The following is a 21844-nucleotide window of genomic DNA, read 5'->3' as shown; positions in this document are numbered from 1 at the left end:
ACATGAAGCGCATACTGTAGAGACAGATGTGTCCTGTTTCTTCTTCTTCTTACACAAGAGACATGGTGATGGTGATGGAGCAAGGAGGCAGCAGACAGACACATTCCTCAGCTTTTGCCCTATTTGGCCTTAGTGCGTCTGTGTTATAATGTAGTCCACCATGTAACTAGCGTTTTAATGTGGTGCAGTTTCAGTGTTTTCAGGAATACACTAATTTACGCATTCTCTTCAGGTTACGTCCCCTCAGTTTGCTAATGTGCTCTAATCAGGGATCAGGCACAGAAGTGCTTTATGTTTTATACACTGTCCATGTTCCCCTTCCCTTTTTACAAACTTATAATGCAACTGTTAAGCAGATTGATGTGTCAGACTAGGCTCACATCCTTTTTCCATTAGACAGATCCATTAGACACACACCCAGCCAATATTACAACATATTACAACCCTCCTGTGCACAGATGCCGAAGAGGCATTAACTGTACACACTAACACAAACAGAGTTACGAGCCCTGGGTCTCGTCCTTAGCCAGGAATAAGTACTTACAGTAAACAGTGTAAAAAGATACTCCTCTAACATTTGCTACCTGATGACTCAATAACACAAAACAGTAGCCACATACCACTGATTTTATGATGCCTTATAAAACACCAGTGTTTCTATTGTCGTCTTTTGGGAATTTTTGATAGTGAGCCAGCAGTAAAATGCAGTGTTCTGTCTTGGGAGGCTAGAGAGAGGTAATTAAGTCACCATCAGTGTCTTAGAGATTTAGTTAATACTCGATTTGGGGTCTCTGAGGGGACACGGCACACATTGGCCTGTGATTTAGTGAAGAGGGGGAACCAGACCTCGGACACGGTGAAACCTGAGGCGGTCCGATGTCGAGGTCAAGACATGAAATGTATTTGAAAATGGACACAGGGTGTCTGTGATTTCAAAGCAACAAGCCACACAACATGTGAACAAAAAAAGTCTTTATTACAGAACCTTGTGTGTGTGATAATAAATATGATCACTTGGCCAACACCCTAGTGTGGTGCATGAAGCACACACACTCACAGAGAGCAACTTAACCATCTGGGTGAAAACACTGAAGAATCCCCCATTATCTCTGCGTCTGGGTTGGTCCCTTTAAACTGTAAACGCTTATCAGTAGCTGTGACTGTGTGTGTGTGTGTGTGTATATGTGTTCTCCTATGTGGAAGGCTTTGGTAGGTTTTCCCTCAAACAGTTCTATATCTGCTTTAACAGTAGTGTTTCAGTCGACTGGCTGTAGTTCAGCACGTGATTTAGTGACACACTCTTGTCTCTGAACCATCCCCAGCCTGCTCCCTAAATAAGGTCTCGCTGTCTACTGCTAAACTGTAGCAGAGGTGTCGACACAGAGCAGAGCTGTCAAAATAAATGCCTTTGTTTTCTGTAAAGGTGAGCTTGTGAATTTGTGTGGAATGTAAGTCAGAATGCAAAGAATGGATCTCAAGCGTGGATGTGTAGTCCATCAAAGTGTTTGTCTCCATCTCATGTTGGTGTACATCTGTGGGTTTTGTCATTCGTCTGTGTTGTTGTCGTGTGGCTGTGTGCGTACTCTATGTGTCTTAGCAACCTGGCGACCTGTCGGAGTCAAGGTAAAGAGGGGATGCGGGGGGGGGGGCGTTGTGCGCACAGACACACACACAGACTGTGTGAGTGCTAGTTCAGTGACGGGGAGCGGTCGGTGGACCACAGCAGCTCGATGTAGGGCCACTTGGTCTGTAGGCAGCGCTTGACTGGAGTGTCGTCCGTCCGAACCATGGGGTCCTCAAAACCCAGCACCAAGGTTGTCCCTTCCACATACTCCACCTAAAAAACACACACATGTAAACACACAGTGAACACAGAGTTAACCAAACACACATATTCAAACTCCTTTGTCAACTTCGACAGGCCTAAACTCCATCAATCTCTTCAGACACTTCCTCTGAAAGGGTCAAAGGTGAAATGGAGAGGGATGGATGCAAGTACACAACAGATGCTCACAACCTCGCAACCGCACAAACACACACACACACGCTGCAGGAGACTGCTGTCAGTAGGTCTGTTATTCCCATCTAGAGCTATGGGAATGGAAATGCCATCACAAGCTTATAGGCGCCTTGCTGCATGTGTGTGTAGGCGTGTTCTTTTGTGTAGGCACACATGTGGTGCCATTCCTACGTTTTCAGGTAGCAGCATGGGAAAAAAGCAATTTTTACAGACTAGACCAAATTGACAGATGAAGAAAGTGATATTCCTGAGTCCCAGGTTTGTGCACCGCCACACCAGCTACACCCACTGACAATCATCCATCAAACTAAGCCTCCGTAATAGGCCTGTGTTTGACCATTCATCATCACTCGGCTGCTGACAGTGGCCTCCGTATTGAAATGACTCAAAAGAAACAGGAGGTTAAGCCAAGGTTTCTGGAGGGATGGACAGGCTATTAAGCTCGCAAACGCTACTGTTTATTCTGGAGTGGCAGACTGCCTCCAACTGTGTGTGTGTATGAATGATGACAGGAAAATAAGAAGAGAAAGTCTAAGTGCGTAAGAGAATACGAGAAGGAATTAATAAACCTGGAGTTTCTTACCCTCTCGTTGTGGTTGGACTGTTTGAGTCCATTGTAGTGGTAGACGGGAAATGAGTCTGGGATTCCTGAATCCTGAAACACAGACATAGAGCACGGTGAAAAACATGCAGTGCTGTCAAAGAGTCTTCGGTCAAACACATAGCGACGGGGGTAGAAACCCACAGACAGAACATGTTTATGTCTCGGCCTGCAAGGCTTTACATTACGTTATATCCTGTGAGTTGGACTTGTGTGTGTGTATATTGGTGCATTGAAGCAAAGCTCCAATTACAACAAAGCAGCCAACAATAGAAAAAGGTCCAAACAGTGACACTGAGCCAAAACACCTCCCATGACTTTGGCTTGAAGGTGCAGAATGCTAATAGGGTGTGTTGTCTGCGAGCGTGTCCAGCTTCTCGTGTTTATATCCCTCTATATGAAACCCTAACCCTCACCCCAATCCCACGTGTGTCTGAGTGTGTGTGTCCAGTTGGCTAATGGTAGTATAATTTCTTTGCGGCTCGGGGCCGTTCCTCTGGTGAGTCCCTAAAGCCCTGATCACTTTAACACAGTTTCCCTCTATCTCTCTCCCCCTCTGTCTTGCTCGCTCGCTCTACCTCATAAAGGCTTTTCACTGCTCTCTCCAAACGTCTCGACAAGTTATGTCATATGATGTCGAACGCATGCATAGATTTCACATGAGACGCCACAGGAATGTTTCTGGCAAACAAACCTTTGATTTGCTGAGGCAAAAAACTCCACAAATGCTTGAGAAATAGACATTGGTTTCATCTACTGTATGTGTGTGTGTGTGTGTGTGTGCTCATGGCTCTACTACAACATGTTTTAACTCTGGTATTGGTTTGTATGGCTGGATGAGAAGTTGTTTGTCATTTCGTAGTGGAAGTCCAACTCTGAACGAACACACTTTTACATACCTGATGGGGGAAGAACTCCAACAGGAACGGGCCCAGAAGAATTATGCCCAAACTCTCGGGATCCAGCTTATTCTTCACCAGACTGACACTGAGACACAGAAACAGTGATGAATAAGGAAGGAAGTAAATATCACTAGATTAGAAGAAAACAGATGCAGAAACCCAGAGAGAGAACTGACCGGAGGAACATGCATGATAAATTCAACAGAGGAAACAAAACAGCAGCCTGTGATGTTTTGTGTATAAAAAGACAAAGTGCGATCGCTCAGTGCGAACTAATGATGCCTGTTTTGGTAACTGGTGCAAATTTTCACGAAAACCATGGTGCAACTAAATATACCTCTTTCCAGACATTCCTACTTGTTGGATCAGTGTTATTATTATTCCACCGGGATGAAAAAAATAAAATCTGGCCCAATTGCCCTTTTAAGGCAGTGAGGAGAGAAGCAGGGGTTGTGCCCAGACACAGGGGGAAAGCACTGATTATGTACTCATCTATCGATTTGTACAAGTTGTACAAGCAGCAGGGCGGCAGAGTTGATAGCGACCCTGCTGAAAGTGTCATTGAACCACAAACACTGAAATTTAAAACAACCTTCTGCTTTCTAGGGGAGAAAAAGAGAAAATCCCCACAGCGTTCAACTAGAATGACACTCAGTAGAGCTCGAACCTCTACCAAGGCCCAAGAGTTTCCTTATGAAACCACATTTTAATCCACTAGATCCACATTTTTATTGCACTCACCTATTGATATCAGTCCACTTAATATACCAGGTTTTTTTCAACAAGATCTAAGAATAATGTCCTGGAAATTGGTGAAAATTTAAACTCACACTAACGAACAGGGGTGAAAACATAACCTCCTTGGCAGAAGCTTTGGACAGATCTCAAACATGGTAAACAAGAAGATTTGTGTTCATGGGGATCTGAAGAGTTAACAGTTAGCAGTGGGTTTGTTCTCGATCCACTGCATGATGCGAATGATGTCATTATTTAAAAAAGGAGCAGTCATGAGCGGATGGTGCATACAAGTGCCTACATTGAGCGGGCCACATTAATTCCTTGTGTCCAATCCATCCTTGTGTTAGGGCTACAATGCAGTCATATGATGTTTGTGTGGACTTGTGTATATCATTTGAAGCTGTGTGGATTCTTTAAGAATTACAAACAGATCAAGCTGGCTCTGCATTGAGGAAATAACAGTTAGTGAATAGTTTTCTTTCATTTCAGTGTTAATGTGAGGCATTTAATTCTGTGAATATTTTTTGAAAATGATTGGATATCCGGTATTTCCTCGAGAAACAGTAAATGAGAGCCCCAGTGATTTTCTTACAACACTAAGGACACTAAGGACATGCTATTATTTATCACAGATTGCAATTTAAATCCCGAATAAGGAGACAACGATAATTCAATATTGACTTCAATTATATAAATCTAAAGGAAATGTTTTAGTTTTTGGTGGATCCAAACATTGTATCATAAAAAGTAAAAGTTGCCGTTGTCCAGATCTTTATAATAAATAATGCTGCCAGAAACACTACAAATCAAATGATCAAAAGACTATTATTCCTCGGAGCCATATACTGAGTTGCTAAGAGGAGCCATTGTCCACATAGTCGGTTAACCACAAACCGTAGCAGCTGACTGTCATAGGTCACACGATTTGTGGAAACAGTTTCAGGCGTGTATGTTTAGTCCATCACAGACAACTTGAAAACAGTTTGAACTCATCTTCCATAAGTGATGAAAGACTTGGATTTAATACTTCTACATACTCAAATCAATCATCCTCCCAAACACTAAAGATGCACATTTTTTCACACGGAGGAATCCTTGCAGTAAGTCTCTGGTTCTGTGGTAAAAGAATGAGACTGGGAGTCCCCCCCCCCAGTTTGCTGTGTTGCATTGTGATGCATCAGCCATCTGGGGGTCTGCAGAGCAGATCAGTGGTCCGGTGACTTGGCTGCAGCATTGGGTCTTACTGTTCCACAGATGAGAACGTGCTTCTGTTTGAAGCGGCACTTTAAAGCGTTTCCTCCCTCTCACAGTCTTTCTTCCTGCCGTTAATGATCTAAGCCTCAGTTTCTGACTTTCGTTCCTTCGTTCTTCCATTCTTCCCGGGCTTTTATAGTGAGCTCGCTCTGGTCTTTCTTTATAGTGAGCTGCTAGTGAAACATGAGCACAGGGCGGCTGACCCGGCCTGGTTGGACTTAGGAGGTAGAACTTTAGAAGCACTACAGGTGCCACCCACCCACACACGCGCACACACACACATGCACACACACACACACACACTGATATACACACAAACATAAAGCCTTGAGCATGCAAACACTTACTACTCGGGTTCCGAGACAAGGTCAAGGGCTTTCATCACATCCTCCAGCAGAGAATCAGGGATGAAGCCATTATCTGCAGAGAGGGCGAGAGAAAGAGAGTCAGAGAGGGGGAGAAAGAGAGAGAGAGGGAGACATAAAGAAAAACTGATGCACTGGCTGACCTTGGACAAAACATAAAATACAGGCTCCCAATGAAAACCAGGGGAAGCCTTTACCTACACACATATGTGACAAGCACCATTAACATCATGGGCTCTCGGGAATTAGCTCAACTAACACAATAGAAAAAAAACAAAAGAAAATCCAACACACACACACGCATGCAGACACACACACATACACACAAACTTCGTCCTTTCTCGCTGACCTACATTCCATGGCCGTGATGATCGCTTTACCTGAGCGGAGAAGCTTTAAACATTAACATGTGTTCTTGCCCGAAAGATTGTGTGTGTGTGTGTGTGTGTCCGGGCATTTACAACATGTGAGCATGTGTGGGCTGTTGTTTAGATACATACATAAGCCTCAAGTGTGTTTTGAGGAAGATTAAATGACAAGCGCTCTCAACTCAGTCATGCCTTTTCAGAGCCAGATGTTACTCTCTATGTGACAACTGAGAGTGTGACAGCCAGCAGAGAGGGCCCAAACACACACAAACACACAGACACACACAGGGACACTGACAAACACGACAATTTTACAGACCATGCGGAGATAGTGGGTTTCTGAGTGTAGGACTAGTGAGTCACTGTTGTGTGTGTGAAGGCGTCTGGCGCCCTTTCCCCACAACACAGGGGGCTGTGCTGACTCTCCATGTGACACAGGCAGATTTATGGGCCCTTTGCACAGCACTCAACTGCGCTGCTGGCTATGGCATATGTGCACAGACTACATAGTGTGAGCGCATGTGTGTCCTGTACAGTACATCTACTATAGCCTAGGCATTCGTTTGCGTGTCTTTGCACATCCTGTGGAACACGAAGAGAAAGATGGAGATGGGAAAAAAGGTGACAGACAGTTGATGTTTAAATATTTTCTGTTGAAGTGCAGAGAGCAGGCAACATAACAACGCACCACTTAAAATAAGGAGCTCTACAAATCAGCAAGTTGTATCTACGAGTCCGATAGTGAATGATACCGTTTATGGCGTCGAGAGTACAGCGCAATTCATTCCTCAGTAACAACACATAAATATGAATGTTTGAGTTACAACTGCTGATTTAGTCAGGTCCTTGGCTTGATGCTCTTGAAAAATGAATATCTCTAAGTGTGTGTTGTTAACGTGCTCATGTCTTGAGAGTGACTCTCCACATCTCTGCCTTCTCTTTCTTCTCCACGGCAGAGGAGAAACAATACACAACAGATGTTGAGGCAAAATGTTTAATTTCACTGCTCTCTCATTAAGGCATGAACACCCCGCACTGCAATCTTGAGGCTATATGAGTGAAACATGCTTCCGACAACCGACTTTATTTTCTTCTCTTAAACTCCCTATTGTCATTATTCTGTGCCCCGTGTCTTTCCCCTTTTACCCCAGTCACCTGGAAGTGACAAGAAAGGAGGTTTAGGAAAATGAGGAAGAGAGGGAAGCAGCAGCAGGATGGTTGATTCAGCTGTTAGGAGCCGATCTCACCAACCCAAACTACAACAGTGGAGAGGAGACCGGGAAGACTCTTTATGTTTGCAGAAGAAAAATAACAGAGACGGGAAACAAGAAAGACGGGGCGAAGGGAACAATGGATGTTATAGATGCCTCTGCTCATCCAGGAAGAGGCCAACTGGCAGATGTTGTTTTCTCAACTTGTTTGTTTTGAGTTAAATTCAAAGTTTGGATTAATAAAGTACATCTGTGTGCCAGGATTTTCATTAACCTGGAGTGCTAATGAGCAAATAAAGTATGATCCATAAAAACAAGTGTGCAGGGGGTGAGGAGCAGGAGACATGACTCAACAAGATAATGACCACGTGCACAATAAATAAATGATAAACACGTTCATTACCTTCAGGATCAAATGACTGGAAGACCCTCCTGGCCTGTTCTGATGGAGACTCCGGGCCAACCAGGGAAATCTCCTGTACAGGGGGGAGGAAACAGAGATAGGACGAAATAAGACAGAGACAAAGAACGTGGAGAGAGAAGATTAAAAGGTGAGAGATAATTCTTGATGGCATGAAGAGGTCTGACCTAAAATTGACCATGTAGAGATTTGTGACCCAATTGACAGAGGGATAGAGAAGAGACGAGTGGTGGGACTAGATCATATTATGGGGGAATGTGGCTTCATCAGTGTTGAAACATTAGAACCACTGAGCGAGGAATCAGACAATCATTAAGACCTACTCACGACTAAAAGATTGGGATTGCACTTGTTAAGGGTTTAGCGGGACTAATGTACAACAAACTGTCGCCAAGACATGCAGCCAACATACAGATCCACGTCGTAGCACTGTGCGTGTGTGTGTGCCTGTGTGTAATCTAAGGGGCCAGTGCAATCACCAGAGCCCATCAGCGTATTAACTGATCTGCTGATAAACTTAGACGGTTTGTTTTCACTCCAAACGCACAATCAGGAAATCGAGTCTTACAAATACAGCCCATGATTTATGACAAGGCTTACAGTGTTTGTTTGTTGATGAAATTCAGAGAGAACAACGTTGGCAGGGGGAACATAAAAAAGAGGGAGTGGGTGTGTTAATCAAGAGTGTGATGCCTTTTTTGGCTGGCATAGAAACCTTGATAATCTCCAAGCCAAAAGGCCTCAGCAAGCTCCAAACAAAGCGCTTGTCAGATCACTAAACAGCACATAAAACAATGAACAGCACGCACACGAGACCCTGGGAGAATGTGTGCTGTCGTCCCCAATTGCAGGATTCACTATAAGTTCCACTGTGTTGAAACAACAAATACACATAAGAGAACAAGCTCTTGGCAGTAGGAGGATAAGACCGCAGGCGTTTCGCCCGGCTGTGTGTGGTTATTTAAAACAGGGATAAAATCTTTTTTGACGACACATAGAACAACAAGTCGGAAATCAGACACCCTCCAGAGATTTCATGAGAACTTGTTCATGCTAATATTTTCATTGTTATTCAATATTTTCAAACTTACAGTGTGTAAATGAAACGTCAGTTCCCGATAGGCAACTTTGCAAACAAACAGCAATGAGTGCAACGGTGAGAGGTCACAGCTTCTTGTGCTATTTTAAATATATTGCATGAATAATTATTTAGAGAAACGGGAGTATAGAAAAAAAGAGATATGATTGATATTTTTCCGAAAGAGAATGAAATCAGATACTTCTCACACAGACACAGCGGAGGCGAGAAATCAGAGGGTTCTCACTGTTTTCCATGAGGGGCTGTAATTATGACAACGAAGCGCTGGAAAAACACACAATGTTTTTGGAGAGCAAATGAACCCTGCTCATCTCCTTTAGCTGGCCTTTATTAAAAGCCTGAGCCTCAGATTCACGCAGACTGCTTGGGTTTCACGGTCCACTTATTACTGTAGTCAGGGCTTACTCGGGGAGAGAGGGGTTCAGGGGGGACACATCGAGAAGAGATGACTCCCAGCTGCCTGCTCTTCAGATGCAAAGAAAAACCGTCTGAGAAAAGGCTAACAGGCGATAGCGCACTGTTCTGTCACACAGAGTATAGCAGCGTCCTGATGTGTTAACATTACAGGCTCCATAAATCTGACGGAAGATTAGTCATTAGCTAGATATAGTGTTTCACGTATAGGGGTGAACAGAAGTATTTCTGCTGATCCTGGAAGAAGTGCTGAAAAAGTCCCTCAGCGTTTCAGTACATGTCAGCAGACAAACTAATTAAATGTAGGATTAACAGTGAAGTATGTGTCTGGAAACAAGAACTGTTTTGATAAACTGAAACTTTGCCTTTTACCTGAACAAGAAAAATAGATTTTTTCTGAAAGTGATGAAAAGTCCAATAAGCCTAAAGAACAAAAGCTCAGTTTGTTCGTCAGACTTTCAGAGCAGAATGGAGACATTAAGTGTAAAATACCTGATAATACTATGGTTTACAGGATGTCAGCACTTAAACACGAGTGTGTGGACAAGAGACAAAAACAAAACAAAACATGGTATTATGGCAAGTCTGCACATGCAACTATGCCTAATGAGAATAGACAATGATTCCCATGAGCGTAGGTTCATGCACATACACTGAAATGTACGCGTGTTTGCATGTGAGTGTGTGTGTGTCTGTGTATGTGAGATGACAGGTCTGCTTGGTTGTCTTTGATCCCTGTTTTATTAGAGGCCTGAGGAAGATGCCGCTGAGTTGGAAAACATGTCATGAAGCGAACACGCTCCACAGGGAAGATGTGTATGTTAGTGTGTGTCTCAGCGTTTCTTTCCACTCAAACCCACCGTGTTGCCGTATGTTCATGTGTTTGAGAGAATATCTCTGCAATAGCAATAATTAGGCCCGTCTGCTGCGGAAATGTGTTTGCTTGCATTTCAATTCTATCAAGAGTGCTAACATTCAAACTCGTGCAGACTGAAGACACACACACATTAAGCCATTAAACTCAGATAAAACTACTCTAGATGGTATTGCCTCCAACTAAACAATCGTGAATCTGGGAGATATCTTTGATCCGGATATGTCCTTTATCCAGAACAAATTTCAAACACTGCCTTTGTTCGTCTTCGAAATATCTAAAAAAAAAAAAATCAGGCATGTCTTCAAAAGGTGCAGACAAATTAGTCCACGCTTTTGTTACATCCAGACTTGATTGTTGTAATTCCTAACTATCAGGCTCCAGAAGTAAGACTTTAAACAGAGCAGCATGTGAAAAGAGATCATATTTCTCCTGTATTAGCTTCAGTACACTGGTTTCTGGTCGTGATCATGATTTATAATCCATGATCAGCTGTCACCACGGTCACCGACTCGCTGATTATAATTTCAACTCGATTGCTCCCTTCTTCTCTGTTTGACATTTTCTTTTGTACAAATACCAAAAACATTGATACACTATGAGGCAAACGGTGATATGTGAATATGGCCAATACAAATCAAATTTGATCGATTCATTTATTGAAATGCAACATGCAGCAAAGGGCTGTCCTTAAGCAAATGTTGTGTTTTTGTATCTTCTCTATTAGGTCAGGACAGCCAACACATTAACCAGAGTATTGTGCAGTATATACAGAAGCCTATATTTCTTATCATCAGACCAGATTTCCAGGATCACACTCCTATATAAAGAATCAAACTTCCAACTAATCCCTTTACCATGTGCACAATTTTGGAAAAAGGATCACAGCCTGAAACTTTGCCTCAACCCAACTTTCTCTCATGCTTGAGTGGCTCTCTTAGGTTGACAATTCATCCCCTATAGGCCCTTTTTCCTCTCTTGTTCTTTCTCTTGCCTAATTACAGCCCTCTTTACCTGCCTTTTCCTGCGTTAAGTAGGTACTCTGGTTCTTGAGTATTTCCTTCCCTCCCAACCATGACTTTTTCTTCCATTCTTCCGTCCCTGTTTCGTCTATTATCTCCACAGGCAGGTAGCTACTTTAGGACAGAGAGGTAAGCACAGGACTTTTCTAGAGTTACTCTTTCTTTCTCTTCTTTTTGTCTACCAAAGAGCTATTGTGTGTGCTGAGAGGTCCTGAGTGGCTACACAGTGCATCTGAAGGGATCGGTTTCAAGGCAACAAAGCAGAGGTCTCGGACGGTGTCTCCTGCCTTGTTCCTCGTAAGTTCCGACATATTCACTACATGACAGCATGAGTAGGGACGTGAGGGGCCAGTCTGTGTGCGATTGTTTGTTACTTGTGTGTGTGTTTGTTGTGTTCACCTTAATTAGCCTTTGTCCCATATAAGAGGACAGGAAGTAATGGAAAACCTAACGCTCTTTCTACATAGGGAGTGTGTGCAGTATCGACTGCATGTTAACGTCTGCGTGTGCGTTTCAGGTGTGACAGACAGGACAAAGTGGTGATTTATGGAGCGGACTTGGATGAGAAAGACTGTGTCTCACCAGAAACATGAGGAGACACCAGAGGAGAGTTATGTAGCGCGATGATGGGTCCCATAACAGAGACCAACACACAGGGGAGAAGGAAGGATAATGCACCACACACACACACTAACAGAGAGAGCCTTTCATGCTGCTATAATGGCCTTTGGTCTGACCTGTCACTGATTATTAATGACTGTTAATGTACACTGCTTTGTTATTCTGTGTTTCTGTGTGGCCCGCACCCTCTGATCACACCAAGACTGGTAAGTCTTCCGGTTTAATAGAAAACACACAATTTGAATCATCTATTATACTGTAGATGTTTCCTGTTGCGGTTACTAAATATAAATTCCCTATTAGTTCAAACTACATACAGTACATTGAGGGTAATGGGCATAATTCAGTATTACTGTTATTTAACTGAGCATTGTCCCCTTCTGAAGATATCACCTTTTCGGGTTATAATTTTCTATTTGCTCTGTGATGATATATCAGTATAGAACACGGCAAAACTTCCCCTATAAAACAAATTCACTAGATTAGACAATTCATACATGTCTACACCAAAACTCGAACACCAGCTATTAGTCCCCTAAAGCCTGATTTTCTTCGTCAAAGTGAAAAATAAACTGCCCTCTGATCCAGAGTAACACCAAAATGTAATGGCTCATCTTTGCATCAAGCCCCAAACCTCGACAAAGTTTCATGGTAATTACTTTTTCATAATCCCGCTATAAAACAAAACACAGACGAAAACATAATCTCCTTGACAGAGTTAAGGGGCTCATAAATGTTCCTGAGAACATGCATCAGTATACTCAAGGGTCTTGTACTAGCTTTCACACCTGAGCAAGTTACACTGAGTGAAGAAGACAGTGGGATGCAGGTGAATACTATTATAAACAGTATTATGATAATGATTAGGGCACGCTGCGTGTGTTTGCAAACACAAAGCGCCACAATGGCCGCTCTCTCTCGCCTAGTAAATCACTGGCCTACAAAATGACAACTGGACGCATACACAAACAACACGCATGTATCTCCATGGAGAAGCAGAGACACAGCCTGTGAACCTCATCACTCAGCAAAAATGTCGCAAGAGAATCCCCCCCACCTCCGTTCCTGAGTGACCGCTCTTTAAAGTGCATCCTTCCTTTCTACTTCTCTACTTCCCTCCTTCCTCTTCCCTTCCCATGAGGGACCACTAATCTGAAGAGGTTGGTTGGGGTGCGCGGGGAATCCTTTTCTTGGGGAAACGATCTACTGTACACTTGAGGGGATAGATACTTCAAAGACAAGAGGAGGAGAAAGAAAAGGATTGAATCCTTTTTTTACAAATAATGCATGATACGTCTCATCCATCACCTATCCCACTTCTTCTTTGCTCTCTCTCTTTCTTCGTTTCTATCCTTCCTGTGGCGTCTCAGAAACTCTTGTCCAAAAACAGATCCCATTACATGCCATTAGACACACACTCAGGCGCTCTCTCACAAGCACACACACATTAATACAACGGAGGGCAGAGAGAGTGTGTGTGTGTGTGTGTGTGTGTGGGGTGTGGGGGGGTTGTTTTGGGTAGGGATCAGAGTTGGTGGAATGGCCTTTTGTGTAGGTAGATTAGATAAAAAACACTAATGGCATTAAGCTGATGGTCTGAAAGCCACAGTCACACACTGACAGCGACTCGGGAGAATACACACCCGTCCCTGATGGCAGACAGAAGGAGCCGCTGACACATCAGAGGCAGGGATCAGGTTTTCTTCTTTTGTGAGGCTGATGGCTCCATATCGAAGCTAAAAGCTGCATAACCAGGTAGTGTGTATTTTTGTATCATAAATGCTGGGAAATCTCAGTGTGCTGCGAATAGGCTCTCAACATAAGATTCCCTTTCAATAAGGACAGGGTCTCACTGAGTGTTCTGGCCCTCTTCCGCCTCGTCTCAAAGCCGGCACAAAGTAGTGTCAGCTATCTACGTCAGAATAAATGCATGTGTGTGTGTGTGTGTGTGTTGCCAGTCTCCAGCGGGACAAATGGATCCAGATGGGAACTCCGGAATCACATTCCCTACAGGAAGCCATCCACCTAAAGCTGCACACACATACAACACTAATGCTAATCAGGATTAGGTTCCCTGCTCTCTGGAATGTGTGTGTTTGAGCCAGGCTGTGTGTGAGTCTGTATATGTGACTATGTCACCAGGGCCGGGCGAGTTGTAGCAATCAGTAAGTCATCAGCGCGTGCATGACGACTTTGGGTCATCACCGAGGCAACATATGATCCACTCGCCTAACAGGGAAGAGCTCTACGCATGTAAGTGAGCTTTTAATCAATGGTATTTTTGAGGGTGTGGCATTATGATGGAGATGACTGCCTGGGATCTTTCTGTCTCTCCGGTGCCATTTTCACAACAGCACAGAGAATCAATTTGCTCCACCAAAACGGCCAGCTTTAATATACAAGCTACATCAACGTATCACATTACATGTTCACTGATAGAGATGATAAACATGCTTGTTTGACTGCAAGGAGGTTAAGTGGACGCACACGCACACATGAGCAGTGATCTGATGAATCATACTCCTGTCCAAGAGCCTACGTTTTTTCTCAAAGTTGCAACCGCAGAGTTGACCTCAATTAGGGTGAGCCTTCTGTATCTTGTGGCATAGCCCTGTGCATGAATGTGTGTGTGCATGAGTGTACATCTGAGCTTCTGCAGTTGCAAGAAGATGATGGCAAGGCATTTTTCCAAGAATTTCCAAAGGTTGTGACCACATGAACCTGGTTCCAGTTTTGTTTTCTGCACATTTCACTCAAAAACAAGGTTAGATTCTGCAGCACTGATCTCGAAGCTCCAGTGTGCAACAACTTGTAAAGAGTGGTAATCAAGAGTACACTCTATTGTTCAGTGTTAATGTCAGAGACACTGGGCAGGTGAGTAAACAGCATTTGCTCATGTTGTCTTTACTAGCACTAAAGCTGTCAAACTAAATAAATAAACTCACCCAAGCCTTATTGCATTGGAGACACTGTTTGCTTCTTGTTTTTATCTCTTAACTTCTCCTTTCTATCATTTTTTTTATCGTTAATCTTGTTTCTGGGGCTTCTGAGTTCCTGGGACTTTTTTTGTACAACAAAAACATGTTCTTATGAACAAATGCCAGAACAGAAAAATGTGTGATCCCTTTTTGTTAGAACAAACCTGCCAGTGAAGGCAGACAGATGTATACTCTAAAAGGAGGCTCTCATTGAAGTCCAAATTCAGCGGTTTACACATGAAGGCCATACATTCTGTACAACACATTGTTTGGTAGATCACAGATGGTTGAGAAACTAAAACTGTGTGCTGCCGTGCGTGTGAGGAAAAGAGCATGACGATAACTGTGCGTGTGTGTGTGCGTGTACTATGTGTGTGTGGAAACAGCTTTTTTCCCTCTTAATGCTGGATAGGTAAAATGCCAAGAAACAGTACTGGCCATATATGAGTATCTCCTGCGCTCATTTTACCTCCCCTCCCTTTCGGCCTCTTTTTTCCTCTCACATTGATATCCGACTTGGACTAAATTAAATCTGTTAAGCACGTTCCATATTTAGTTCTTTCTAACCTTCTGAGGAGACTGGCTTCTATTATGCACTGTTTATCTCTGTGTGTGTGAATTATGTGTTTGCTTGCCGATTGATGACTGTATTCAACTTGCCTTGGTGAAAAACACAGAGAGGTGAGTCTCACTGCCAAGGATCCAAATAGGGAACTTTGGAGACTTGAGGAATGCCCCGACCTAAAACACACACAGACACAGAAAAAGAATGCACAACAAATGAGTCTGTTTTTCATCATGACTCAGACTGTTCAACACACATGTGATTACAAAGCACATTCACATTTAAACATGTCAGAGAGCAAGAACATCATGTTACTTGTCTGTCACATGAACAAACAGCGGTATCTAGTGATTGTATATTAACAATTATAATTATTAATTTTTTTTTTTCAAAAGGATCATCTCTTATAAGTCACTTGCTCTTCTGAATAGTGGCATCAGGTTCAGGTTGAACTTCCTTTTCATGCAAGAACAATAAACCTAATGGTGCAACATTACATGAACAGTGCACAGTGAGCAAACCTCTTAGCATTGGATATGAAGTGGTCTTTTAAATCACTCCGAACATCTCCATTTACTTTGGCAACTATCCAATTGCTATTAACATATTATTTGTCTTTGGAGAACTCCAGCTTTTTTGGGCTTGCTTATGTTAGCAATGATAAATAAACAGCCAAGACTCCTGTTTTTCAAGCTGACTACATTGTGTCCTATCCCGTGTTTTGTTAAATTGCTTTTGTCATCTACTTTGGGGTGTTGCATGTGTCACACAAAATAAAAGCGTAATGAGAGCTCTCACTGTGGTTTGTGCTTCACATATTGAGAATGACCCACACCTCAGAGTCACAAGTAACAGTGGGCATTTTTGTGTTAATTTGTTTACTTGTATACTCTCTCAGTGTATACAATGGGTGTCCATCTCAGCTTCTAGTGAATCTTCATTAAAACATTAAAAATCCCCAAATCCTCTACAGATTTAACATAAACAAACATTGAATCATTTGTTGTTTCTTTGCATGATGTTCTCAGAGCCTTTAAATGTCTGTACCTTGCAGTAGCGTAGAGATTCCATGAGCGTGAGGAAGCCAACTGATGCCTGTTTATGAATACCATGTAGCTCTACAAGACAGGGAGGGGGAAAAAAAGAGCAATAAAATTTTGTTAAATTACGTCAAACTGGCATTAATTTGTGCCTTTTGTGCAAGGCTGTGGGATGTAAGAATTATTGCCGACTGATGGATGTAGTTTAAATCCAGGGCCACAAAATTGAGCTCTGGGTGATGCGTGTGAATATGGCATGTTTGCGCGAATATGCAGAAACTTTATGGAAATCTTACTCATGCCAGAACACTCCCTGTCTCCATCCCAGACATTAGAGACTGCGTGGCCAGTTACAAGGAGGTTAACCAGACTCTGACTGCAAAAACAGATAAGAAAAAAACATCAGTAAAGTATATGAGGAATTCTAAAGTAAATAAAAGACACCTTACAACCTTTAACATACAAAAAACACCCGGAATAGCGCTTAACTTGCTGTAACAGTCTAACTGATGTGGACAGTAGGTGAAGAGAGGTGTTCTTATATACCTGCCATGACCATGCACAGGGTCTATCAGAGGCTCCAATGTGTCCTGGATCTCATTTCGTATGTTCTCTATGCCCTGCAGAGAGAAGACCAGAAGAGACAAGTCTGTATATTTGAGCATAGATGTGACAAACAGGAGGATTGAATTAAGTGCTAAAATATAATGATTAAAAGCTCCTTCGTCAAAAGAAAAAGGGGTTTCGTGTTTGAAGCTTTAAAAAACATAAGTCTCTATATTTATCACTTCATGCAAATGACTTGATAAATATGGAAAAGCGACAAAAGCAATATTTTTGTTTCCATTCCATATGTCATTTTTCCACCCCTCTTTCCATGCAACCGGTTGTTTATGTTACCTTGGTTAGAATGACTGAGTAGAGGAAAAGCAAGACTCCACAGCACCCCCCCCAGGTCTGGTGGAGGGACAGCACCTCATCTCTCAGCTCAGACACTGACATGACAGTCCGCTTACTGCACGAGAGGAACAAACATCAAGATGCCTTATGAACCATTCAAAATAAAAAATAAATGTTGGATCTCAGGAAACTACAGTCAATGAGACTGATGTATTGAGTGTATCTGTCATGTCAGGGTGGTAAAGATAACTATCAATGGGGCACAAATCTATTAAACGCACCAGAGGACCAAGAAAAATCTGCCCTCGTCTGTTGGGAGCCACCTTCCTCTTTTAATTGCCTGTCTTAGTTAGTATGCACTTCTTCACTCAAGTAATCATTGCTTTTTGCTGACTGTGGTCTCAGCTGCCAGTGCGCACGTGATGAAATTTCAATATTCCTCTGGCAAATGCAGCATTGCATTAATTTAAGTTGTGTGTGTGTGTGTGTGTGACAGACAGCTTGTGTGAAAGAGAGGTAGTCAGAGTTTTTTTTTTTTTTAATATGAGGCAATTAGGGAAAATGCTGATTCGGCAACAGAGTGAAATAGCTAATCATTGTGGAGGCCAACTCTAACAGATGAGATTGATCACATACAGTCCCCTCAGCTCTCCTGATACTATCCTCTGAGAAATGTGTACTTCTATATTCCATTCCTGCATATTGGCAATTGTAAATCCAGGATTTATGAGGTTTTGATCCCTCCGGAAACCTGAAGTATTATTTGGGATTATCTGAGTTGAGGAGGAAACAGTAATGAGTATAAAGATGCAAGATGTTAGCTGTGGTGAGAATATTTAGTGTCACTTACTGAATAGCACTGTGAAATCGATCAAAGCCAAGATCCTCAGCAGCCAGAGCAGCTAGGCAAAATAAAACACACATACACTAAAGGGTCAGAGTTTAACACAGTAAAACCCCACAATGTCAAACATTGAAATGTAAAATGTTTGTGAAGATGGACCTATGTGAAGTGAGGATCCATGTGTTTGTGCACCGTTATTTTTAATACGCCTCTCGCGTGTGAATATGACAGACGTCGGACTCACTGGGAGGCTGCTCCTTTGGCGGCTGGCTGCTCTCTGGCACGTCCTGCGTTTCTGACTGTGACTGTGTCTTAGTATGTGTGCTAGTGTGTGGGCCCTGTCCCTTTGCCCAGGTCACCAGGCAGAACCCTGTGGAGGGGCTGGAACAGGCCGACTCCAAGATTTCACTCAGTGTGGAACACAGGGCTGTTTTCTGCTCCCCCTCTAGCAGACACACAAAAAAAATATGCATTTATTTATTGATTTAATGAGCTATTCAGTTACAGTATAACACAAATATTAAAGCAATGGTCTGGAGGTTTCTGTGGACAATTTACCTGACATCTGTCTCCAGTTGGAGCATTCTCTATTACAGATAATGTTCTTGAGAAGGAAAGCCTGTGAAGAAACACAGTCAGTCTCCAAATGTGCAAGAAAATACAACCTGATAAACTTTCTATGTACTGCACACAGATTTTGAATATATTTTATTTTAAACACAAACCATTTTCAGTCAATTAACATTATTGTCCGGCACAGAGAGTCTACACCATATGTATTTGGACAGATACACATTTGTTATTATTGCTGTGGCACACACAATTTGATATAAAGCTATGGATTTGTGTGAGAGATAAGGCTGTTTTCATGAGAAGTGTGTAAAAGCAAGTGGACACTGGCTACTTAAGGTTTCTTGGCCAGCTGTGGGTCGATTGAATATCAGTGCAAGCATAAGTAAAAGCTCAAACGTGTCTCTAAGTTGACTGAGGCTCTCTTCATATCTTGTATTTAAATGATCACAAATGGACATCTCTGAGTACATCAGCTCACATCTGGCATTAGAACTTGCCATTACATGTGTTCAGAGTGACCACTTAGTCATTAGTAGCACTATTTGCAAATAAATCACTTACAGAGACTAAATGCGTTATAGTTTTTCCCCAGTGGGAGGCAGCGCTACACTTCGCATGCCTCCTCTGCCAATAATTAAAAGAAAAACAAAACAATAGTGACTGGGTCTATTCCTTGCAAAAATGAAGAGGTTACGATGCAGGTGGAGAGGATAATATAGAGGCTCAAAAATCAAACATTGATCAGAAATAGATTCATCACAATCATGTCTTAAATGATTTTCAACTAAAAAAAAAAAGACTGGGAGAGATTCAGAGGGGAAAATACAAAGTACCCACTGAGGTCTGTGGTCCAAAGTCTTCAAGGAGTCATCGACAATTTTTTAAAATAATTTTTACAGTAAATATGATGATTTTGTTGGACTTCTTGTGTATCTATCCAATTACTTCTGAACCACCCAAGCTTTGGGTGCTGAATGGGCTATAACTCCCATATATTGAGGTCCTCCTCCTGTCATGGCCACATTGGTGTTTATGTCTGTGGACAGATTTTGTCACCATGATAGCCTTACTATCGTGAGAAATACAGTCACAAAACTTTTGTTGAGGGCTATGTTTTTTTGACAACGGGGCCTGTTAATACCAAATGGAAAACTGAACCTGATCATACCTGGACAGGTGCAATGACAGCACATGGGCCTCCTTCAAACTGCTCCAGAGCTGTGTGCTCATTCTCACTGAAAACAAATCCTGTGATGAAGACAAAAACATCTCATTTAAACACAGTGAACTCACATTAGATGTTTGATAACGGACTGAGAAAGAAAGGCATCAACATCTATTTTGATAATCAATTCATAGTTTAAAAGTCATGTTTCAGAAAACACTGGGTTCGGTCTCTCAATATTGTTTGGTTCCTACGAATTCTGTTGTGTTCTGAAAAACCCACATAACAGAACAAGGTAATTAAAGACTTCACTGGACTATATTTTGCATATTTTACAGACCAAAGGACTTCCGATTAATCAAGAAAATAACAGATCGCTTAAATAATAAAAATAACTGTTAGTTGCAACCAAAGCCCTACTGAAGGCCATGGAGTGAATCCAAGCTGAACTCTGCAGAAGGGCCAACTAACCATGTGCATGAGCTGTAATGATTGACTACGTACAGTATTCATACCAGCTCTGTATTTTACTGCATGCCTGAACTTCAATTAGAAAGGAGGATCCAGCGATTGAAATTCCTGTGGTATTGTGTTGGAAAAAAGCCTGTTTCTGAAGGAAATGTTTGGTGTTCCCTGGAAGACTGATCATCATACCTTGGGACCATCTGCGGAAGATAGAAGCGGACACTACCCCACTGGAGGGTCTCCCCCAAACCAGATCCACCACCTCCTTATTTAACTCCGACATGACAACTTTCACTGCAGGTTGATCCACAGGCTCTCCCTCTTCAGTGCGACAGCCAGGTGGGGACGACAGGGATCTGCTGAGGCCAACTCTCTAGCTCTTCTCGAGGTTGGCAGTCCACTTCTCTCGGGCAGGTCGAGCCGGTGGCATTGGCCACAAGCGACCTGTGTCTGTCTCCAGTGGCTGGCAGCAAGCTGGCTGGTAGGAATGACATCAACCTGGCCACAGCAGCCTGCAAGAGAATGCAACACCACCACATGTTAAGATTATTGGCTAATGCTAATAACACACATATGTTTTAGCACATATAGCTAAACTTCACTTCTAAGGCGACAGTTGCCTTATGACACATTTTGTTAATCAATGCAATGTTACATAGGGGCTCGGTTACCCAACAAGCTAGAAAGCTAACAGTTAGGTTACTGTTATATAGTTGTATAAACCGACAGCGGGATAGCGTTCAGCTAGCTACGAGGCGGCGTTGTGACCTCCGCACACTGTTTATGGGTTGGGTGATATTTTCAAGAAGTGTATTTGCTTTGTAATGTCAGCAGTTAGCATTAGCACGGCTACTAGCAGCTAATCTTTCACTGCTTTGTCATTCAGCGACTTCTCACAACACAGCGGGAACGACAGGGGTTGAATGAACTCGTTCTGCTTGATATCGGTTCGAAGAAAGTAAAACACGGTTACCTTGATAAGCAGTCGAGTAATCGGTTTCCGGATCGATTCGGTATTTTGGTCGCAATTAAACTATCGCCAACGTCTCTGTCATTCGTTTATTTACAACAGGAATTGTAGGAAAAAAAACCATGCGTCCTTTTGACGTGTCTGCCCATTGGTTGAAATCCAGCGGGTTCCTGGTACGTTAAGGGGTACAGCCTCATTGCGTTATCTCATTGGTCCACAGGCTTGTCAGTCACATAGAGGGACCGCCCATAAGCAAAAGCGCATGATTCGTTTAAAACGTGCCTTTTAAATCACTTTACCGGAAACACAAAGTTGTAATGGGGGACTCTCAACGTCAAATGAGGCGTGAAGTGTTTAACATGACGGACTGCTTTAAAGTAAAATCACACTTGCTTCAGTGTGACTTTTTCGACCGGCAGTAATTATGTCTGCTT

The 21844-nt window shown here is 42.6% G+C and overlaps 1 protein-coding gene across 1 annotated transcript; it reads right to left on the bottom strand.

The window, feature by feature from the left end:
- Positions 1 to 957: 957 nt before the first annotated feature.
- Positions 958 to 21492, bottom strand: mindy3 (MINDY lysine 48 deubiquitinase 3). The gene is made up of 16 exons (XM_061080809.1): positions 21414 to 21492; positions 20630 to 20952; positions 19979 to 20058; positions 18796 to 18856; positions 18482 to 18682; positions 18244 to 18295; positions 17394 to 17508; positions 17040 to 17113; positions 16790 to 16869; positions 16501 to 16571; positions 15549 to 15629; positions 7863 to 7935; positions 5863 to 5935; positions 3521 to 3608; positions 2604 to 2675; positions 958 to 1837 (listed from the first exon to the last, which is right to left on the bottom strand). The coding sequence occupies exons 2-16, from the start codon at positions 20721 to 20723 to the stop codon at positions 1688 to 1690; spliced, it is 1365 nt and encodes a 454-aa protein (XP_060936792.1). The 5' UTR covers positions 20724 to 20952; positions 21414 to 21492; the 3' UTR covers positions 958 to 1687.
- Positions 21493 to 21844: the final 352 nt, after the last annotated feature.

Source organism: Limanda limanda, chromosome 11 (genome assembly GCF_963576545.1).
Source record: "Limanda limanda chromosome 11, fLimLim1.1, whole genome shotgun sequence".
NCBI lineage: Eukaryota > Metazoa > Chordata > Actinopteri > Pleuronectiformes > Pleuronectidae > Limanda > Limanda limanda.
Note: the sequence above shows the minus strand (reverse complement) of the source record. Positions and strands in the feature narration are given on the sequence as shown.

Coding starts and splice junctions, on each gene's coding strand:
- mindy3 (XM_061080809.1), bottom strand. CDS start 20,723: ATGTCGGAGTTAAATAAGGAGGTGGTGGATCTGGTTTGGGGGAGACCC. Junction 18,683..18,795: donor CAACTGGAGACAGATGTCAG/GTAAATTGTCCA, acceptor TGTGTCTGCTAG/AGGGGGAGCAGAAAACAGCC. Junction 16,572..16,789: donor CAGGGAGTGTTCTGGCATGA/GTAAGATTTCCA, acceptor CCTGTCTTGTAG/AGCTACATGGTATTCATAAA.